The sequence below is a fragment of the Nipponia nippon genome, unplaced genomic scaffold, assembly GCF_047370975.1.
Source record: "Nipponia nippon isolate SJK-2023a ecotype South Korea unplaced genomic scaffold, ASM4737097v1 scaffold_16, whole genome shotgun sequence".
Classification (NCBI taxonomy): Eukaryota; Metazoa; Chordata; class Aves; order Pelecaniformes; family Threskiornithidae; genus Nipponia; species Nipponia nippon.
In genome coordinates this window covers 2,410,913-2,427,621 of record NW_028262332.1, presented here as the reverse complement: position 1 = coordinate 2,427,621, position 16,709 = coordinate 2,410,913, and the positions used below count along the sequence as shown (strand labels likewise).

The window sequence follows — 16,709 nt, the reverse complement described above, 5'->3', positions numbered from 1 at the left end:
CACAAGCAGTATCAAAACTCCAAAGAGAAGGTACAGCTACTTACAGCGGCTAATGAAGAGCAAACCTCTCCCCCAGAAAACTGCTTGCTATATATATATATTTACACATCCATTTAGGTTGCTCACTCACCTACCTGACTGGCTTGCCTGGATCCACAGATGGTGAAAATTGGGGTGGGTGGCTCAGTTGAAAGCAGTGCACTCATTCTCACTTGCCTCAGGTGCAGATGTGGCCACTTATTCCCAACTACGGATTTTTCAAGGTAAATATTATCTTTAGCTTTTCCAATAACCACATTTATTGGACCATATGTCAACACCTTGCATGTCAAACAAAACGCTGCCCAATCTTGCATTCAGATCGCTGGCAAAGCCTTCCACAATGCCAGACTGACACAAGAAAAGCTTGCTGGTAGGGCTGTACAGGTAAGTTTTTATGGCACAGACACAGCTCAGCAGCTAAATGTCTACATCAGGGCTCTGCTGCTAAACGAAATGTCGCAAGGAGTAACTCCCTGGCAATCACAGCTCTCCTGGAAATGCTGTCCACTGGACACCGGCTCTTTCACTGGGATGAAGCAGCACAGGAGCAGGATTCATGGTGTCATTTCAGAGGTGATAGCCAGAGTAAACACAGGGGTGAAGCACGTTAAATGCAATTTTAGATTAAAATAAATTACATGATTCAAATGCAGCGAGATTTTTGCACTGACTAAAAGCTTACCCACAGATAAAACAGGAGTGTGCATGTAAAAAATTTTTTTTTCCTCCCTTCCAAACATTTCCATGCTCCCCCCATCAACGAATTTGTCCCATCACAGACCTGAGCTGAAAAAATCCAAGTATGAACGCCATGTACGTGCAGAAAGGCTTCCGACATGACAAACTAGCAGCTCCCCAGGCAAGCAGGAGTGATAACAATTCACTGGCACGTTCAGTAAAACGATTAAATCAACCTGCTGTTAGGGATTCCTTGTACTGTTTTCCTTCCAGAGGCCAGACAGTTATGAAAAGCATCACAAGTACCAGCAAAAGCTTTGTCCAAGTCGGCTGTCAAAGCACGTAGGACTGATTTACAACCAGCTTGAATCAAAGCAATTTTTGCCTACAGTATTCAAAAGGGCCCAGAGTCAAACCGGAGGGCAACTTTGCGAGCCAGACCAGCACGCTGGGTATCAGCATCTCGCTTCACGCCGCTGCTCTTGAAGCCCAAGCACTCAAGGAAAACAATATTCTGAATGTCTCTGCTGGCCTGGCAAAAACCTGATGCAAGGCTAAAGCATGAAGAGGAACCAAGATCCGGCATCCCAAGACGTCAAGTCCACCACACCTGGGCTAAAGGTTCTGGCTCAAAGCCGAGCTCTGCCAGGCTTTGCTGCGCGCCCCCGAGCCGGCGCAGCTCGGCGCCAGCACCAGCAGGGCAGGTGAGTCTGGAGGAGCAGCGCTGTGCAGATCACCGGAACAGCTCTTCCCAGAAAGCACCAAATTCCCTTTCCAGTTTATGGCAACTGGGAAAAAATCTCTCCCGAACTATCTGAGGGCCTACCCATCCCCTTCTTTCCACCCCCTTTTTAATGCCTTCATTCAGTTCACCTCCTTACCATTGGGTTGACCTGAAAGATCTATTTGATACTGATTTCGGCACAAACAGCATTTGCAGATCTAGTCTCTAAAACCAATGCATTCTAGTACCCGCAACAACCATATTACTCCCCAAAACTCCCGTTTTTTTGTGCTCATCTGGGATTTAAAGACAGACATTTCCTGCATCAAGCTGAAAGCCCCCATAGAACTGGTCGATACACTTAGACCATCCAATCCAACCTCCGGCTTGAAGCACGGTCAACGCTGAATTCAAACCAGGTTGGTTGGGGCTCGGCCCAGGTAGGTCTCAAAGATCTGCTGCAGTGCTCGACTTGCTCCAGCCTAGTCCTACCCATAAATTACAAGGGGGACAGTCCTAGTCCTGCCCCATGTTTCCAACTGAAAGCCACAGATGTTGGGCACTAAGCTCCTTACCGGAAAGTGTCTTCAAAACCTGATGACGAGTGGTAACTCTTCCCTGGTCTTCAACTCTGGCCGTTTTTCCTGATGAGACACCTGCACTAAGCGGTCCATTCCCCCCAAACCCAGGCAGCTCAGCCTGCAACTGCCTCCCACATGGGCTCTGCCAGCTCAGAGCCTCCAAAACGAGCTCCAAAACCTCCAAAATTGCTCACCAGTGCTCGCTGGAGCACATGCAGGGGGGCAGAGGCAGAAACCCCACGACTGGTCAGCAGTAACTGAGTGGCTCTCCAAGCACGACCTGAAGTCACCACCTCCGCCTCCTGCCCTCTCACGCTACCCAGACCACCTTCTGCGTACTGACAGCTCTGACAAGGCGCACAAGGGTTCGCTTTGGACAGCAGCGGCTCTGATTGGGAAAATCTAAAGTGCTAGTTTTTTCATTGTTATTTAACTATTTGAAAAGTCTTGGGCAGAGGAAGCCAACGGCTTTGCCCTTATTCTTTCAATTCTTGTTTCTCTTTCTGCATTTGGTGTCTTTAAAAGACTGTGCTGTGGCCGTTAAAACAATTACTTCAGCAAAGTCAGTGCCAGAAGGAAACAAAAAATGAGCTCCCTAGCCACAGATGGAGGTTTCTAGTGCTCAGCACCAGGCACCTGGCCGAATGAAGCCTTCAGTGTTTGCTGATTTAAATACTGTGCACTCCCTCCAGAGCAGTCAAATAACTTCAGTGGCTGAATATTAGATAAACTGAATAAGCAGAGGGCAAGAATTGCTCTACCTGCCATGAAGGCAACCAAAACAAGGTAAATTAGAGCACTGCCCAAGGGGAAAGAATAACGGCATTACTCCAGAAAGCGTCACGGACTTTATGAAAAATCCATGAGGCTAAAATTAAAATACCATGTACAGTTTTCCCCCCCCCCCATTCTTAATAACCATGCAAAATGCGATCTGATTGACTGTGAAGTGCCATCAATCCCCTATAAACAGGCACCAGACTTCCAAATCTGTATGACTCGAGATTTGACAAAACAAAGATATGAAATTTCATAGTCCCTGAAGTTGCACAGAACTGGAGAACTTGACAGCAGTCGTCAGGGGTATGGGTTTGATTTAACAGGATTACGCACCCACTCTGCCATGCCGTAAATGACTGCACATGCTGCAGGGCAAAGCAAGGTCCTACAGCTTCCAGCTCCAGCCCCGACCATCAGCGCCGCCACCGCTCAGCGGGCTGAGCGAAACGCACTGCAGAGCGTCACAATGCGGTGCCTAACGGACACGCGTCCACGCGACAAAAGCTGTTATGGCAACTGGAACCACACAGCTCCCTGGCTGGCAAGAACCAGCAGAGGCCAAGGACTGAACGGGAACAGAGACTACGTCCCTCTCCAGCCTCCGACAGGTCCGAGGCACCGCGGGCAAGGCTGTCCGGAGCTGCTGGGACAGGCTTCTTTGGGGAAAGATCATCTCCATCCTCCTGCGCCCTTTTCTAGCAGCACTAAAACAAATTCATAAATACTTTGGATTAGCACTGTTTTCTACAAACTGAGTTCCTGTACGGCACAGGGCTCCTGCAAGAAGCACCATAGCCAACCCACCGACCACAGGAGCTCGTCATCCCAGGGTCCTACCTGAACATCGACTTAAAGAGACCCCCACGAAGAACTAGTTTATGTCAGCAGCTGCGTTGCTTAATAAGATGTGGTAACCCAAGTAAGCTAGTCTGGTTTTCACAACCAAACTACCCGGTCGGGCAATAGGAAAATAGGAGTTGCCATGCCAGGCTAGGCTACCGCTCTACTTGCCACGATGCTCTGCCTCTAACTCGGTGCTCCATCCTCGGGTAACAGGACAGGCCTGCAAGTCTGACCACGTTCAACAAGTCTTAGGTACACTAAGTGCACATTTACAAGCATTGTTGAATAGACACAATTCAATATATAGTTACACTTTTGCTGAAATAAGGCCTATAGATGGGGATGGGAACACAAACCAGAGACAGCAGGAACCTCACAATGGAGAAATACTGAATAAAACAGCCTACAGCAGCTCTTCAACAGCACCAGACAGGTAAAGAAACACTTGTTCCTGACATGACCTTTTCATCTCTTTTCCATTATTTAAAAAAAAAAAAGTTTCACTGCAAACCTGCTAAAATCTTGATTTCAAATACACCTCATAGCATCAAGTTCTCTTCTTGAAAATGCTGTTCAACAGCTTTTCTGTTCTTGTGCACTGCAAGTGAATAAAAACCCCAAATTGGTATTTCTCTAAAAAACTTCACAACTTGACAGTATTCATTCCTTCTAAACACAGCAAAACCGTGTTTCCTCTGTATTCACTTTTCTCTCCAAGTCCCTCATCGTTCCTTAACCTACCACCATTCTTTAATTAAAAAAATGGAAGGTAGAAAGAGCCTGTGTCCACAGAAGTGTAACCTCATTTACCAGAAGCATCCTAGTATTTTCAGAGCTCCCTTATGCGTCCCCTACACCATACGCAGCAGTAAAAGCTTGTCACATTGACCACAACGCTGCCTGCATCCCAATCCAAGCATTTGGTACTAATTTAAAATCCAGCAACGCGTAGGAGAGGTAACTTGCCCAAGAGATTTATTTTCTGTTGCGGTGCCCCTTCTCCCAGGTAGAAATCTGAAGTTGATACCAAGTTGAACCAAACTTCAGTAAAGGCGTATCTTCTAGGAGCTGGCTACATAAAGGAATTTAAGACTCAGAAAATTATGCAGATACATTATCCCTGCAACTCCACGTGGCAAAGAATAATCAGTAATATATTTAAATCACTTCTCTGAATTAACAACTCGTTGAGAGCAAGGAAGAGTTCACACCCCTCCCACCTCTCCCCTGGCTCGAGCAGACCCTCTGCAGAAGTTTCAGTCTTAAGCTTTCTTCTCAATACCAAACACCGTCATTCAAAACTGAATTAAGATTCTCATGAAGAGAAGAGAATCTTCGGAAAGCAGGGGAGAAGCTAAGTCAGACAGGATGAGGACACCTCATCTCATTTTAGGTGTCTAAAAGCCACCTCAAACTCCAGGGTGTCCCTAAGCCACCACTGCAACCAACAGAAAGAAGACGACAGCTCAAAAAGCACAGTCTGACTTTAGATATCTGTCTTTGGATAAACTAATCACTGCCTGGACATGCCTACCACGTGTAAGCAGAAATGAGCTGGATTAGTCCAGAGTTAGAACGATAATTCAAAAAAAACCCCTAAATTAGGCAAAACGAAACCCACCTCTGCTCTCCCAGCCCAGGCTCCTGCAATGCCGGTTCCTCTCCACTGCCTTTGCCTGTTGGGTTTCCAGCCCTTCCAGCAGAGCCATACCTGGCTCCGGCCCTGCCCCGGAGCTCGGTTCAGCTGCCAAAACCTGCCCACAGGCAGAGCCTGGCTAACAGATGGGCTACGGTCCCCGCCAGCCCTCCCGGCCACAGCCAGAGGGAACTGAATTGCCTCTGCGGAGACCAAAGGGGATGAGCAGCCACCAGAAACTTTACATATGCAGGCAGCCAGATGACCAGCTCAAAACTCTGTCTTACTTTGAGAATGCTCTGAAAAAAATAAAGTCTGAAATATAATTTTTTAAATTCAGATCTCACTGCTCAGTGAGACAAAATAAGAAAAATATGCAAGTGTTATGAGCCCTTATACTCCAGACCAAAATGCAATCATCACCAGGTCTGAGGGGAAAAAGAAAAAAAAAAAATCCTACAAGCAAATGCGCTATTATCTGATCTGGAACTTTTACACGTTTTTCTGAGCATCTTGGTGCTGAGCACTGGTAGAGGTGAGACACCCAGCCGCCCGTGTCTTGCACGGTATTTTCCCTGCATTTCGAGTGCCCCCAGCACCGGGCAGCTCTGCGCCTTCAGCAGAGCCACGGGGCTTCGGCTGCCGCAAGAGGAACATCAAACTCTGACCTAAGCAAAGACAGAGCTGAAGTGAAAAGCTCCTGATTCTGAATGGCAGTACAAGTAAGTACTGCACACATTTATATTTATATATACACACATTTCACAAACTTTTTTTTACCTTAAGCACTTTGCAGATCATCTTTAAAACACCACAGACACCACAGTCATTTATTCAATACCCAACTGTCCTGCTCGATAAACTTTTAAAAGCGAGAAATGCACCTGCTTATAACCCCTGGGTTACAACAGTTCCCTCCCCCCTTCCTCAAAGTCAAAAAAAAGAAAACTGTAAAGCAGAGAGGAGCCCAGCTGACATAAAAAGGATGACAAAGAGATGGGGACTGAAACCGCACAGACTAGGGAGAACCGGTGGCTAGAGATCCTGCGTCCATTGGAAGGGAAAGCACCACCTCTATCGTTCAAGCCAAAAAGCAAAGCACTTTGAAGCCAAGAAATGAAGAGAATTAAGCATTTCAGGCCAAAGTTCCTCCCTGGGGCGAGTTATAGATGGTCTCTTCTTCCCCCCATCCTTTTAAATCCATGAAGGTGGGTGATATCCCATCCAAGAGCCTGGCCCTGTATTTCCAAAACGTAAGTGCCGCTCCTCCCAGTGCCCTGGAGCACTGTCACCCTGTGGCAGTGTCACCGCTTCCCACCTCCCGTCAGACACGCCGAGAGTCAAAACAGGGAAAGAAAAGTAAAAAAAAAGAAAAAACAAGAACAACTTCTGCTGATAATGCTCAAGAACGAGATTATACTGAGGTCAGGTAAACGGGATTTGGAATCTGGCCGGTGGGCTGCCTGTGAATACCGGCGGCGACTCAAAGCAGTTTAATGGCCAGCGTGAAATTAATTCATTCCTTTGCCGTGGCATCGGGTCCATGGTGTTACAGCACTGGCCACGAGGCCCAAAGCCCGTCCGTGACTGAGGGATGCTCCTGCTCTGGGGCTGCCAGGCTCCGAGCACGGTTCTGTTGCCGCAGCCTGTCTGCCACGGGGCACAGCCTTCCCGGAGCAGGGGTCTCGAGCACGGGGAGTACCTGCGTGCACATCTGGGTGAACATCTAAAATACCTAAGCATCATTTTGCTCTGTCTGGTCTCCTGGCCATCGGTCTCAGCAGGGGATCCCAGTGCTGAGTACGGCGAGGCAAGGAGATTATTGTTTCTCCCCTTTTAAAGCAGCCATCTCTGCACCTGGGAATGCAAAGGTTGCAGCTGCTCAGTGGAAAGCACCACTTTCCCCACTCATGGCGGCTTCCTATCTGCAATAAAAGGGGGAAAAAAGAAACAAAAAAAAAAAAAATAGAGAAAAAAGGCCCCTCCAGGAATTTAAAACCCTGACAGTCTCTAAAAGCAGTTCGAAGTTTATTTGAATGCAAAGTGACTGTGCACATCTCACCCAGCACTACGCTCCAGCACCGTGCTCTTGTAAAACAGCTGCCTCGGGTGAAGTCTCAGAAACGCCAACGCTAATGGAGAACTTTGTTACCAACTCCCCTTCCCGCTCCTTCGTGCTGCTGCTTTAGTGGAACTTTCCATCTCTGGGGCTGAGGAATCAGAAAAGGAGTGGTTTGCCTTGAGAGGTCAAGTGAAATGCAGCATGGAGTTAGGAGCTACGTACATTAGGAGAACTGAAATCACTTGCAATTCTTGCAAAGAAACCACTTTTTAATTAGTTTCTCTCTGAGTCAGACTAAAGACAATATGGCCTAATAAAACACGAGAGCAACTCTTTTCTGCTCATTTCTTCCATCTCCCTGCCCCTTTCCCCTCCCTGTCAGAGGGAAAGATGGACCTAAACTCACACCCACATGTAGAACTGAACTGGAACGTTTCCCCACGAACAACAAAACACAGTCTCTTGCACAGCTTTTTTTCTATCTGTATTGAGCAATTTTACACGGAAGGGGACACTGACTCTAGTGAGCAGCTTACACTGACTGGGCTTTACGCAGGCTGGGACTCAACCCCAGAATTGGAAACGAAGCGCTGGGAGCACACAAAGATCTTGTTCCTACAGATGTACGTTAAATTTATAGTTCAAGTATTTCTCTTTATCAGTGCCAGGGTGAAGCTAGAAGAGGACAACCCAGCTGGTAACAACAGTGCATTGCTGCAATACTTTCCACTCCAGGAACAAAGAACAGAAGACCACGACTGCCCACCCAAGGACCCCCTACCTGCAGGCTGCTCCCCGAGAGCCCCCCCCCAGCTCCCTGCCCCAGCCCGACGACACCGACAACTCGTCCCCCGGGGCAGCAGCTACTGAGCTGTCACAGATGACAGGCTGGCACGCTGAGGACAACCAAGAAAGGGGATGCACTGCCCCAAAACGCCAGATCATGAACTGTGACAGCTCAGCTATTGCCCCACAAGAGTATGAGCCTTCCCTGCAACAGGAGATCTTTGTGGAGATCTCCAACGTGATGACCTTCATCAGCGGTGGAGCCAGACAGCAGTCACGGGCACTACAGCAGCGGTGCCGATGTGCCTTACTTGGGGGACAGAGCCCTAAATCTCATCCACGGCTGCAAGCTACCTGAATTTCCTGGCCCATCTTGGACACAGAGAAAGCACAAGCGTGCACGTAGAGGCGCACCTCGTAAAAGGCCATGCAGAGGCAGCAGTGGAGCTATAATATGTGTTAAAACAGTTCAAATGGGGATTCGATACTGACCTCAGCATCAGACCCTTCTGAGTCAAGGGGGAATAAAACGAGGGATAAACAGAGTAACTCACACAAAGTCTTTAGCCCAAACAGCTAGTTTAGTCACGCTTTGGATCTGCAAGTTCAAGCCTCTGAAAGTTTTAGATCCCAGGTTCAATACTGACAGATAACCTGCCAAGGGGATTCTCCCAAAGGGAAAAAAATCCAGACCAGATCTAGTCTTACGTTGCAGGCCATGGCTCCCATCAAACACACGATCAGTCCGCTGCAGCAGCTCAGCCTGAACTAGAACCCAGACGCACCAGCAGACTTGTGCTGATTCCCGTTTCCACGCATCATAGAATACTTTGGGATGGAAGGGACCTTTAAAGGCCATCCAGTCCATCCCCCCGGCAATGGGCAGGGACAGCTTCAACCAGATCAGGTTGCTCAGAGCCCCATCCAGCCTGGCCTTGAATGTTTCCAGGGATGGGGCATCTACCACCTCTCCGGGCAACCCCTTCCAGTGTTTCACCACCCTCATCGTAAAAAATTTTTCCTTATGTATCTAGTCTGAATCTACCTTCTTTTAGTTTAAAACCATCACCCCTTGTCCTATTGCTCCAGGCCCTACTAAAACGTCTGTCCCCATCTTTCTTATAAGCCCCCTTTAAGTGTTGGAAGGCTGCAGTAAGGTCTTCCCGCAGCCTTCTCTGCTCCAGGCTGAGCGATCCCAGCTCTCTCAGCCTTTCCTCACAGGAGAGGTGTTCCAGCCCTCTGGTCATTTTTGTGGCCTCCTCTGGCCCCGCTCCAACAGCTCCATGTCCTTCCTGTGCTGAGGGCCCCCGAGCTGGACGCAGGGCTCCAGCGGGGGTCTCACCAGAGCAGAGCAGAGGGGCAGAATCCCCTCCCTTGCCCCCCTGCTTTTGCTGCAGCCCAGGAGACACTTGGCTTTCTGGGCTGCAAGCACACATTGCCAGCTCATGGCCAGCTTTTCATCCCCCAGTACCCCCAAGTCCTCCTCTGCTGGGCTGCTCTCCATCCCTTCATCCCCCAGCCTGTACTGATACCAGAGATTGCCCCGACCCAGGTGCAGGACCCTGCACTTGGCCTTGTTGAACCCCATGAGGTTCACACAGGCCCACTTCTCAAGCTTGTCCAGGTCCCTCTGGATGGCATCCTGTCCCTCAGGCGGGTCAGCTGCACCGCTCAGCTTGGTGTCATCTGCAAACTTGCTGAGGGTGCACTCAATCCCACTGTCTATGTCACTGATGACAATATTAGACAGTACTGGTCCCACTCTCCTCGCTAAAGGAACATGACTGTTCAAGCAAACTTAAAGAGAGAAATGTCAGACTTCAGGGTGCTTTTCCAGTCCACACATCCCAGCTCCCTATGTTGCCACCCATCCCTGAGTCAGGAAACAGGGCTCAAAGAAACTATTTCATGCCATCTTGCAAGTCTGCTGTAATGATTTTGTGTTCACACAACACTCAAAAATGTGAATTCTTTGCCAACGCTAAACACTGTTATTAACAGACTTTAGGGACGTTAACTAACTGAACTCCTGTGACGATCACAGCTGGGTAACGAAGGTCAGCAAAGAACAATGCATACAGCACAACGACCACGCAAACCATTGTCTTTTACGTACGTGGTATGCTTGGGAAGAGAAGGATACAATCTGAACATTACCACAAGAATGGAGATGATGCAGTTCACATTTTAGGACCCCTCTTTCCCCACTAACAGAACTGGACAATAAGCTGAAGTGGTTGGAATTTGAGCACCTCGTGAAGCCTCGAGACTGTTCCTGCACAGGGAGGGTTCTCAGCTTCCTTCCGATACGCAGCATTTGCTTTAAGTCAAAATCAGTCAAGACATACAAAGCACAGAAATGGCTCTCTTCCCACCCTCCTTCTGGATTTTTACCTCCATAGACTCTTGACACTTACCGTAAGATCAACCAAGAGCTAAATAAACTAGCTTGATAGCCCTGAGCCAAGCAAGGCAAGGGATCAAAGCGAGGGTCTCCTCCCAGAGCAACGCGACCTCCCAGTGTCCACCTGCCCAGACCAGAGATCCATACGCAACTGGCGTCAGCAGCAGCGCTCACGTGCTCCCAGTTAATATGCAAGCACCGTGGCCACATCTGACGCAGCATTCAATATTTTGCCTGTTCTGAGCTTTACTTTCAAACTAGAGCAGCTTGACAAAACATTATGCTGGACAGAAGAGAAAGAAAAAGCAATGCTGTACTCACACACCGGAATTCAGTCCAAAATTTTGTTTCTAGCTAAGACTAGGTATTTTGATGGGGCCAGTTCAGCGCTTTTCTAATGCTCTATAATGGAAAGGAGAACAAAAATACACCAAATCCCTGCAGAGCTATGAGAAGTAACTAGTCAAGGAATAATAAAGCCATGGAAAGAAAGGAGGCAGGGAGAGATAAAGGGCTGTGGGGCTTTTTTTTCCTAATCCCACTGACACATTTATTAAGCCCTCAGATTTGTGTGCATGCAACTCACAGACAACCACGCAGGAAAGACTTCGTCAAATTAACATGTGCGCTGCATCCTGCAAAGTAAGAGCAAGCAGAAACAACGCAGAAGCCACAAAGCATCCCACAACGGCACGAGGTGTGGAGCGTCTAACCCCACCAGCCATCCTGCAGCGATCAATGCCTGTTCTGGAGCAACAGAGAAACTCACAGGAAAACAGAAAGTTAACTTTAATAGAGGGAGGAAAAGGGCTAGGTCATCGTGTGGTGGGGATCAGAGTTCAGTTAAAACCAGTCACACAGAGTAGGTTCAAAGTAACTCCTTTGCGCTTCACAGCCACACCAAAGCAGAAGTGAAAATGAGACATAATTCTTCAGGTGGGTGGAGATGGATGGACCGAAAAGCAAATTTGCATCTTCTGGGGAAGGGCCCTGCTCAGAATAAACACAGGAGAAGAACAGAGCCACTCTGTTTGTGGGAGCACACCTGAGACGCTCGGGGGACAGAGCACATCTCCAAGCCCCCAGTTTTGTTCCCATCACGTGCCGACCTCACGAGCAAGGTCTGGCCCTCAACCGAGGCAGGTGCTCACCTTCCTCTTTGTTGTTGGTGATATCTTTCAGCAGCTCAGTCTTCATGCAGGCGTCTTTCCTTGTCTCTCCCTTACTCAGCACTGTTCGCTAGGGGTGGGGAGAGAAGGGATGGGGGGGGGGAAAAGAAATATCACGGTTTAGCTCAACGTTCATACATACGTTGCATTTAAAAGAAGAGACAATCATGGACACATCCTGTTTACATCACGGGCAAACCTTATTCTGCAAAATAACGCTGGCAGGAAACTGCCACCAAGGCACAGGTCAAAGATAAAACCGGCAAGGCTTGCCCCAGCCGACCGCCCGTCTCGCCCAAGAAGCGGAGGGGCTTCGAGCTGCGCCCAGGGCTGAGACCTCACAGATCTCTGGTTAAAATGCAGCCAGTTCTTCTGAGCGTAACTTGCTCGGGAATCCAGCTGAGTACGTCTGCGCAGGCGTGGATTAAAACGGTCATGAAATCTCAAAGAGGTGACCCTTATTCCCCCGAAACTTGTTAGGTTTTGGGTGGGGGGAGGCAGCTCTATCAAATTTCTCATTACACATCACTTATCAACGTTTCCAACCCAAGCATGCTTTTGTGTGGTTTTGGTTTTTTTGTAGTTCATTCAAATGTAACTTACAAAATGCAAACCATCAGTGAGCTACAGCTAACTCATCATTCATAACATCCATGTTTATTCAAGTTAATGAGCTCTATTTTTAATTCTATAGAAAGTAATTTTTCTTTTTTCCCCTCTCTTTTTTTATTTTTTTGTAAAAAGCGAACACCTGCTCGTCTCCTCTGCCTTTCACACGCCTGGAGTCACGTTGCTGTATCAGGTCTGCAGCCTTAATACCTTCTCTTTCTCTTTTTTTTTTTTTTTTTTTGATGTGGCAAGACAAAAAAAAAGCTACCGAAACAAAACAAAAGGGAAAAGGTATTAAAAACACACAAGGGAAGGGGTCCTTTGACACAGCTCTGCGTTTAAGGAGACAAGCTGGTCTGAAAGGTAAAGATGGCGACTGCCTTGCAAAGCTGCCGTGTGATGGGGGAGGCAGCGACGGCCGCCGCCGGGGCCGGCTGAAGGGTTCACCGCACGCTGCCTGAGTCGCAGGAGAAGAATAAGCCCAGGTCAAGCCAACTGTTGTAGGCCAGCACGGAGAGCAGATGGTGCCTGCAGCCATGCAAATCACAAGGTTTAAAGCGCACTGAATGATAAAGAAAGAAAAAAAAACAACCTGCCCATCTCCCATAAAGCAAGCAAAAGAGATAAGACGCACACACACACAGACGAAGCCCGGTGTATCAGCTCCAAAACCATTCCCAGCAGCAGCTTGCCCTTTCCCAGATCGGTTTCTGTCCGAAGCTAGCAGGGGAGATGAGCTTTGGTGTTGCTATTGCTATTACCAGCCACCCTGTCATTTGTGTTTCCATGTGAACTCGGCTGCAACGCCAGGTGCCAGCAGGTACTGCAGCGGGGGGTCTTTCTTCACCCCAATTTCGGCAGCCCCCTGCCCATGCAGCCAGGGAGGGCTCATCCAGCACCAGGTCCCCATCCCTTGGTGCCTGGAGGACCACCCTGCCCTGCACCTAAATGCCACTGTCTGCAAAGCAACACGCAGCTGATGGGAAGGAGGAAACTCGAGGGACACCGGCTGGGCACCGGTCCTTGGGAAAGCCTCCACCGCCTGCCAGGCCTGTCCGTGCGGAGCTAAGGGCTCCTTCAAGGATTGCTCCTCTAGCGAGGAGGAAGGTGGTTGTGGGTGGCTGCCTGCCCCCGAGCGCAAGCAAACAGCAAACACGGCCACGTCTAGATGCTCTCAGCAAGGGGGGACTTGTGCCCCCAGCGCACCACTTCAGATTTGCAGACACAGACCAAAAAGCAAGCTGTAAGGATTTGAAACCTCAGCTCAGCCAACCGATCAGATAGCCTGAAACAGAACATACCTCCAGCAGACGCTGGCCAACAGCTTCCATCAAGAAATGATCATAAAAAACACAGCCCAAAGTTTGAACATAGATCAGCTTTTTTTTTATTTATTTGCTGAGCCAATAAAATATATCCTTGCTGCAAACATCTGCTTGTAAACCCTACTTCTCCTCTACCCAGACTTCTTGTAAACTGGGAATAACTTCAGTTTTCTCATGGACTTACCCTGCTGCAAGACTAATGCAGAGCTACAGCGAGCCGGGGCTCAAGTGCAGCCCCACGGCTCCCACCATGGGCAGAGGCACCCAGGCCCTCGCCACAGACACCGGCAGCAGATAAAGAGCCTCAGTCTGTCTAACAGGGCCCAGCTTGTTTTCTCAATCTTTCTTGCAACAAGGAAAGGACTTGATATTCCTGCTATTAAACCGACTCATACTGGAAGTCCCAGGATTTCCAGCAGGTAATTTTTACCCATTCGCTTCTCAGTTTTTCTTTACTTTATAAGCAGCGACCCCACTCCACAAATCATCCACGCTCTCCCTTCCACAGAGGCGTTGCTGCTGCTCAGCCTATGAAGAAAAGCCACTGCAGGAACCCTGGAGTCAATCCGACCTCGGCAGCTAACGACCACCCTCCCTCCTCGCTGCAATTACCAGGAGCTCCGGGCTGCCCCGTGTCCTGGCCAGCGGCAGGAGCTCTCAAAGCCGAATTTCCAATGCCAAAAGAGGCCAGAGAGAAACCATCGCTTTCTTCCTGGGAGAGTAACAAAAAGCTGGGTGCCAAGGCAAGGCTAACCGAGGTGGCACCTGACGGGCTCTCCTGGTCCCCATCTCAGAGACACATCCCTCGCTAGCAGCAGCGACAGCTTTACAACTTCCATGCCTCGCTCTGAAACGAACAAAACCTCAGCATCAAGGTAGAAAATAAAATTTTAAAAAAAGCCAGCTGTGAATTTTGAAGCATTTTGATCAAAAGGAAGCTACAGGAAACCCCTGCGAAGCGCTCGAAGCCTCTTCCCCCCAGGCCAGCGCTCTCCCCTCCTTGCTCCATCACCACCCGGCAAATGCAGCAGCCAGCACCCAGCACCGACGGGCACCCACCGCCAGCGCTGCCCATTCATTCCCACCAACCCACGGCACCACCCAACCAACTTAGCAGCAACTTCACTGCAAGTGTCAATACCTCCATTTTTGTGTGTGTGTGTGTGTGTTGGGTTTTTTTATCCCTCCCTTAAATTCAGAGCAAACTTCCCTTTCTGCTCACACTCCCCATGCCCCAATCCGTCCGCTCCCGATTGGCAGGGAAATCCTATACCCACCCTCCCCGCCGAGAAATGTCTGCTCTTGCAGCAGTCCCAACAAAAGCCAACTGCCAAGCACAGGCTGCTTCACAATAAAAGTCTCACTCTCTCCATTTTTTTTTTTTTATCCTTCCCCCTTTTCCCGCAGCCGTTCGCCTTCATTCCCTCGCCAACCCCATTCCGTGGCTGGAGAGCCTCCATAAAAAGTACACACCACCAGCAATGAAGCATTATTCCCCCCCACCCCCTTATATTTTTAGGTTTCAAGGGGAAGAAAAAATTACTGCATCTTAAGAAAGACTGATCAGGTCTTTGAAAGGGCTTTAAAAGCCATGAGGATCCAAGCAGAGGAGCTAGTGCTGGTTTAGTTTTTCCTCTCCATCTCTGTTTACAAGAAAACAGGCTTCCTCTCCTCCGCAAGGTCTTTGGAGGGGATGGAAGATGGGTCAGACCAGCCAAGGAAAGGCTCTGCAGCATTTCCAAACAGAGGACGACTAGAAACTACAGTGGTGCCTTTAAAACAAAAAAAAAAAAAGCCCACAAAAAAAAAAAAGAAGAGAAAAAGAGCAAAGCTGGGAAACACAGAAAGAGCTTTCTCAGCCTCCTCCTTGGCATTTTCATCAGCCATCTGGGTGCCCTTCGCAAAGGTCCACACAGGTTTTATAGGCAAAGACAATACATGCACAGCAAAACTCCAACATAGCGCAGCTTACCAAGCCCAAGAGACCAGTGAGTTACATCATGAACCAGAGCTCTCCCCAAGCAGACCAGGAAGGAGCGGAGGCTGATGTGCTAAGATGTCTACCTTCACCAGGGTCTCTTTTTTTTTTTTTTTTTTTTTGTCTTCAAAATCAACCGTCTAGGAACCTGAGGCTTTGCAGCAGCGTTATTCTGATCGGAGCCATGCAGCTAAAGCCGGTCAATCTGAAAGAGGGCTCGGAGCAGGAGGACCCCTCTGAAACTCTGCTCGCTCCCGTTCGGGGCAGCGGTTGCACCATCACACCTGCCTGCAGACCCGGCGGGACGGGCAGGACTGATCCTGCCCGGCCTGCGAAGCCTCCAGCCGGGAGGTCCGCGCTCAGCAGACACCGACCCCTCAGAGGTGACACCACCGGGCAGCGCTCCCCACGAGCGGCTGGGGCATGCACCCCAACGCCAGCTCCCAGGCGGAGCCAGGGCTCAGGGAAAGCTCTCGCCAGCCCTCCAGCAGGGCAGGGTTTCACCTCCTGTGCTGGTCAGGTCTGCAATACACGCTGTAGCAAGGCAGAGAGGCAAAGCTCTCAACAAATGATGCAACCCCAGCAGCAGCAGATTCTCATTCACTCATTTTTTTCCTCCCTTTTTCTCCTAAAAAAAAAAAAATAACACAACCCAAACCAACTTGCTTTAACCTTTGCCTTAAAGAGAAGACAAACATTTTGTAGTTAATTATACAGGAAGTCATGATTAAGGAAACGCTTGTAGAAAGAGTGTTTCTTTTGTAGGCATGTGAAGGCTGCTCAGGTCCTGCTGTGCACGGGCAAGGTCTGCGATCACTGCTCATGGGGACGCTGACCACGGGCCTGTCATTAGAAACAGCAGAAGCATTTGATCTGGAGAAGGAAGGAAACGTAACCACCAGCGTACCTGGCCTACAAAGCCATCACCAGTCTCAGAGCTCCTATTTTTTTAGGTTAAGGCCACTTCCTTATAAGCCTCACGCAATCATGTGAACATGGAATTTTATCTGCAGCTCACAACAAGCACTGCCCTCGGCCTGAAGTCTGTCCCCAAATCAAATTCTTTGGAATTCTTTTGTCTCCTGAATTCCT

The 16,709-nt window shown here is 49.0% G+C and overlaps 1 protein-coding gene across 16 annotated transcripts in view; it reads right to left on the bottom strand.

Moving 5' to 3' along the window:
- The window catches only part of EHMT1 (euchromatic histone lysine methyltransferase 1), a 121,575-nt gene that overhangs the window by 50,194 nt on the left and 54,672 nt on the right, over window positions 1-16,709 (bottom strand). For 13 of the 16 annotated variants that reach the window (XM_087753177.1, XM_087753186.1, XM_087753180.1 and 10 more), the window contains exon 2: window positions 11,688-11,775. The exons of 1 other annotated variant lie outside the window; for it this stretch is intronic. In XM_087753177.1, coding sequence (XP_087609303.1) covers window positions 11,688-11,775 — 88 coding nt within the window. Of the gene's footprint in view, window positions 1-134; window positions 244-11,687; window positions 11,776-14,472; window positions 14,485-16,709 lie in introns of those variants that run through there. 2 more of the 16 variants (XM_087753189.1, XM_087753187.1) reach the window with 2 other exon arrangements.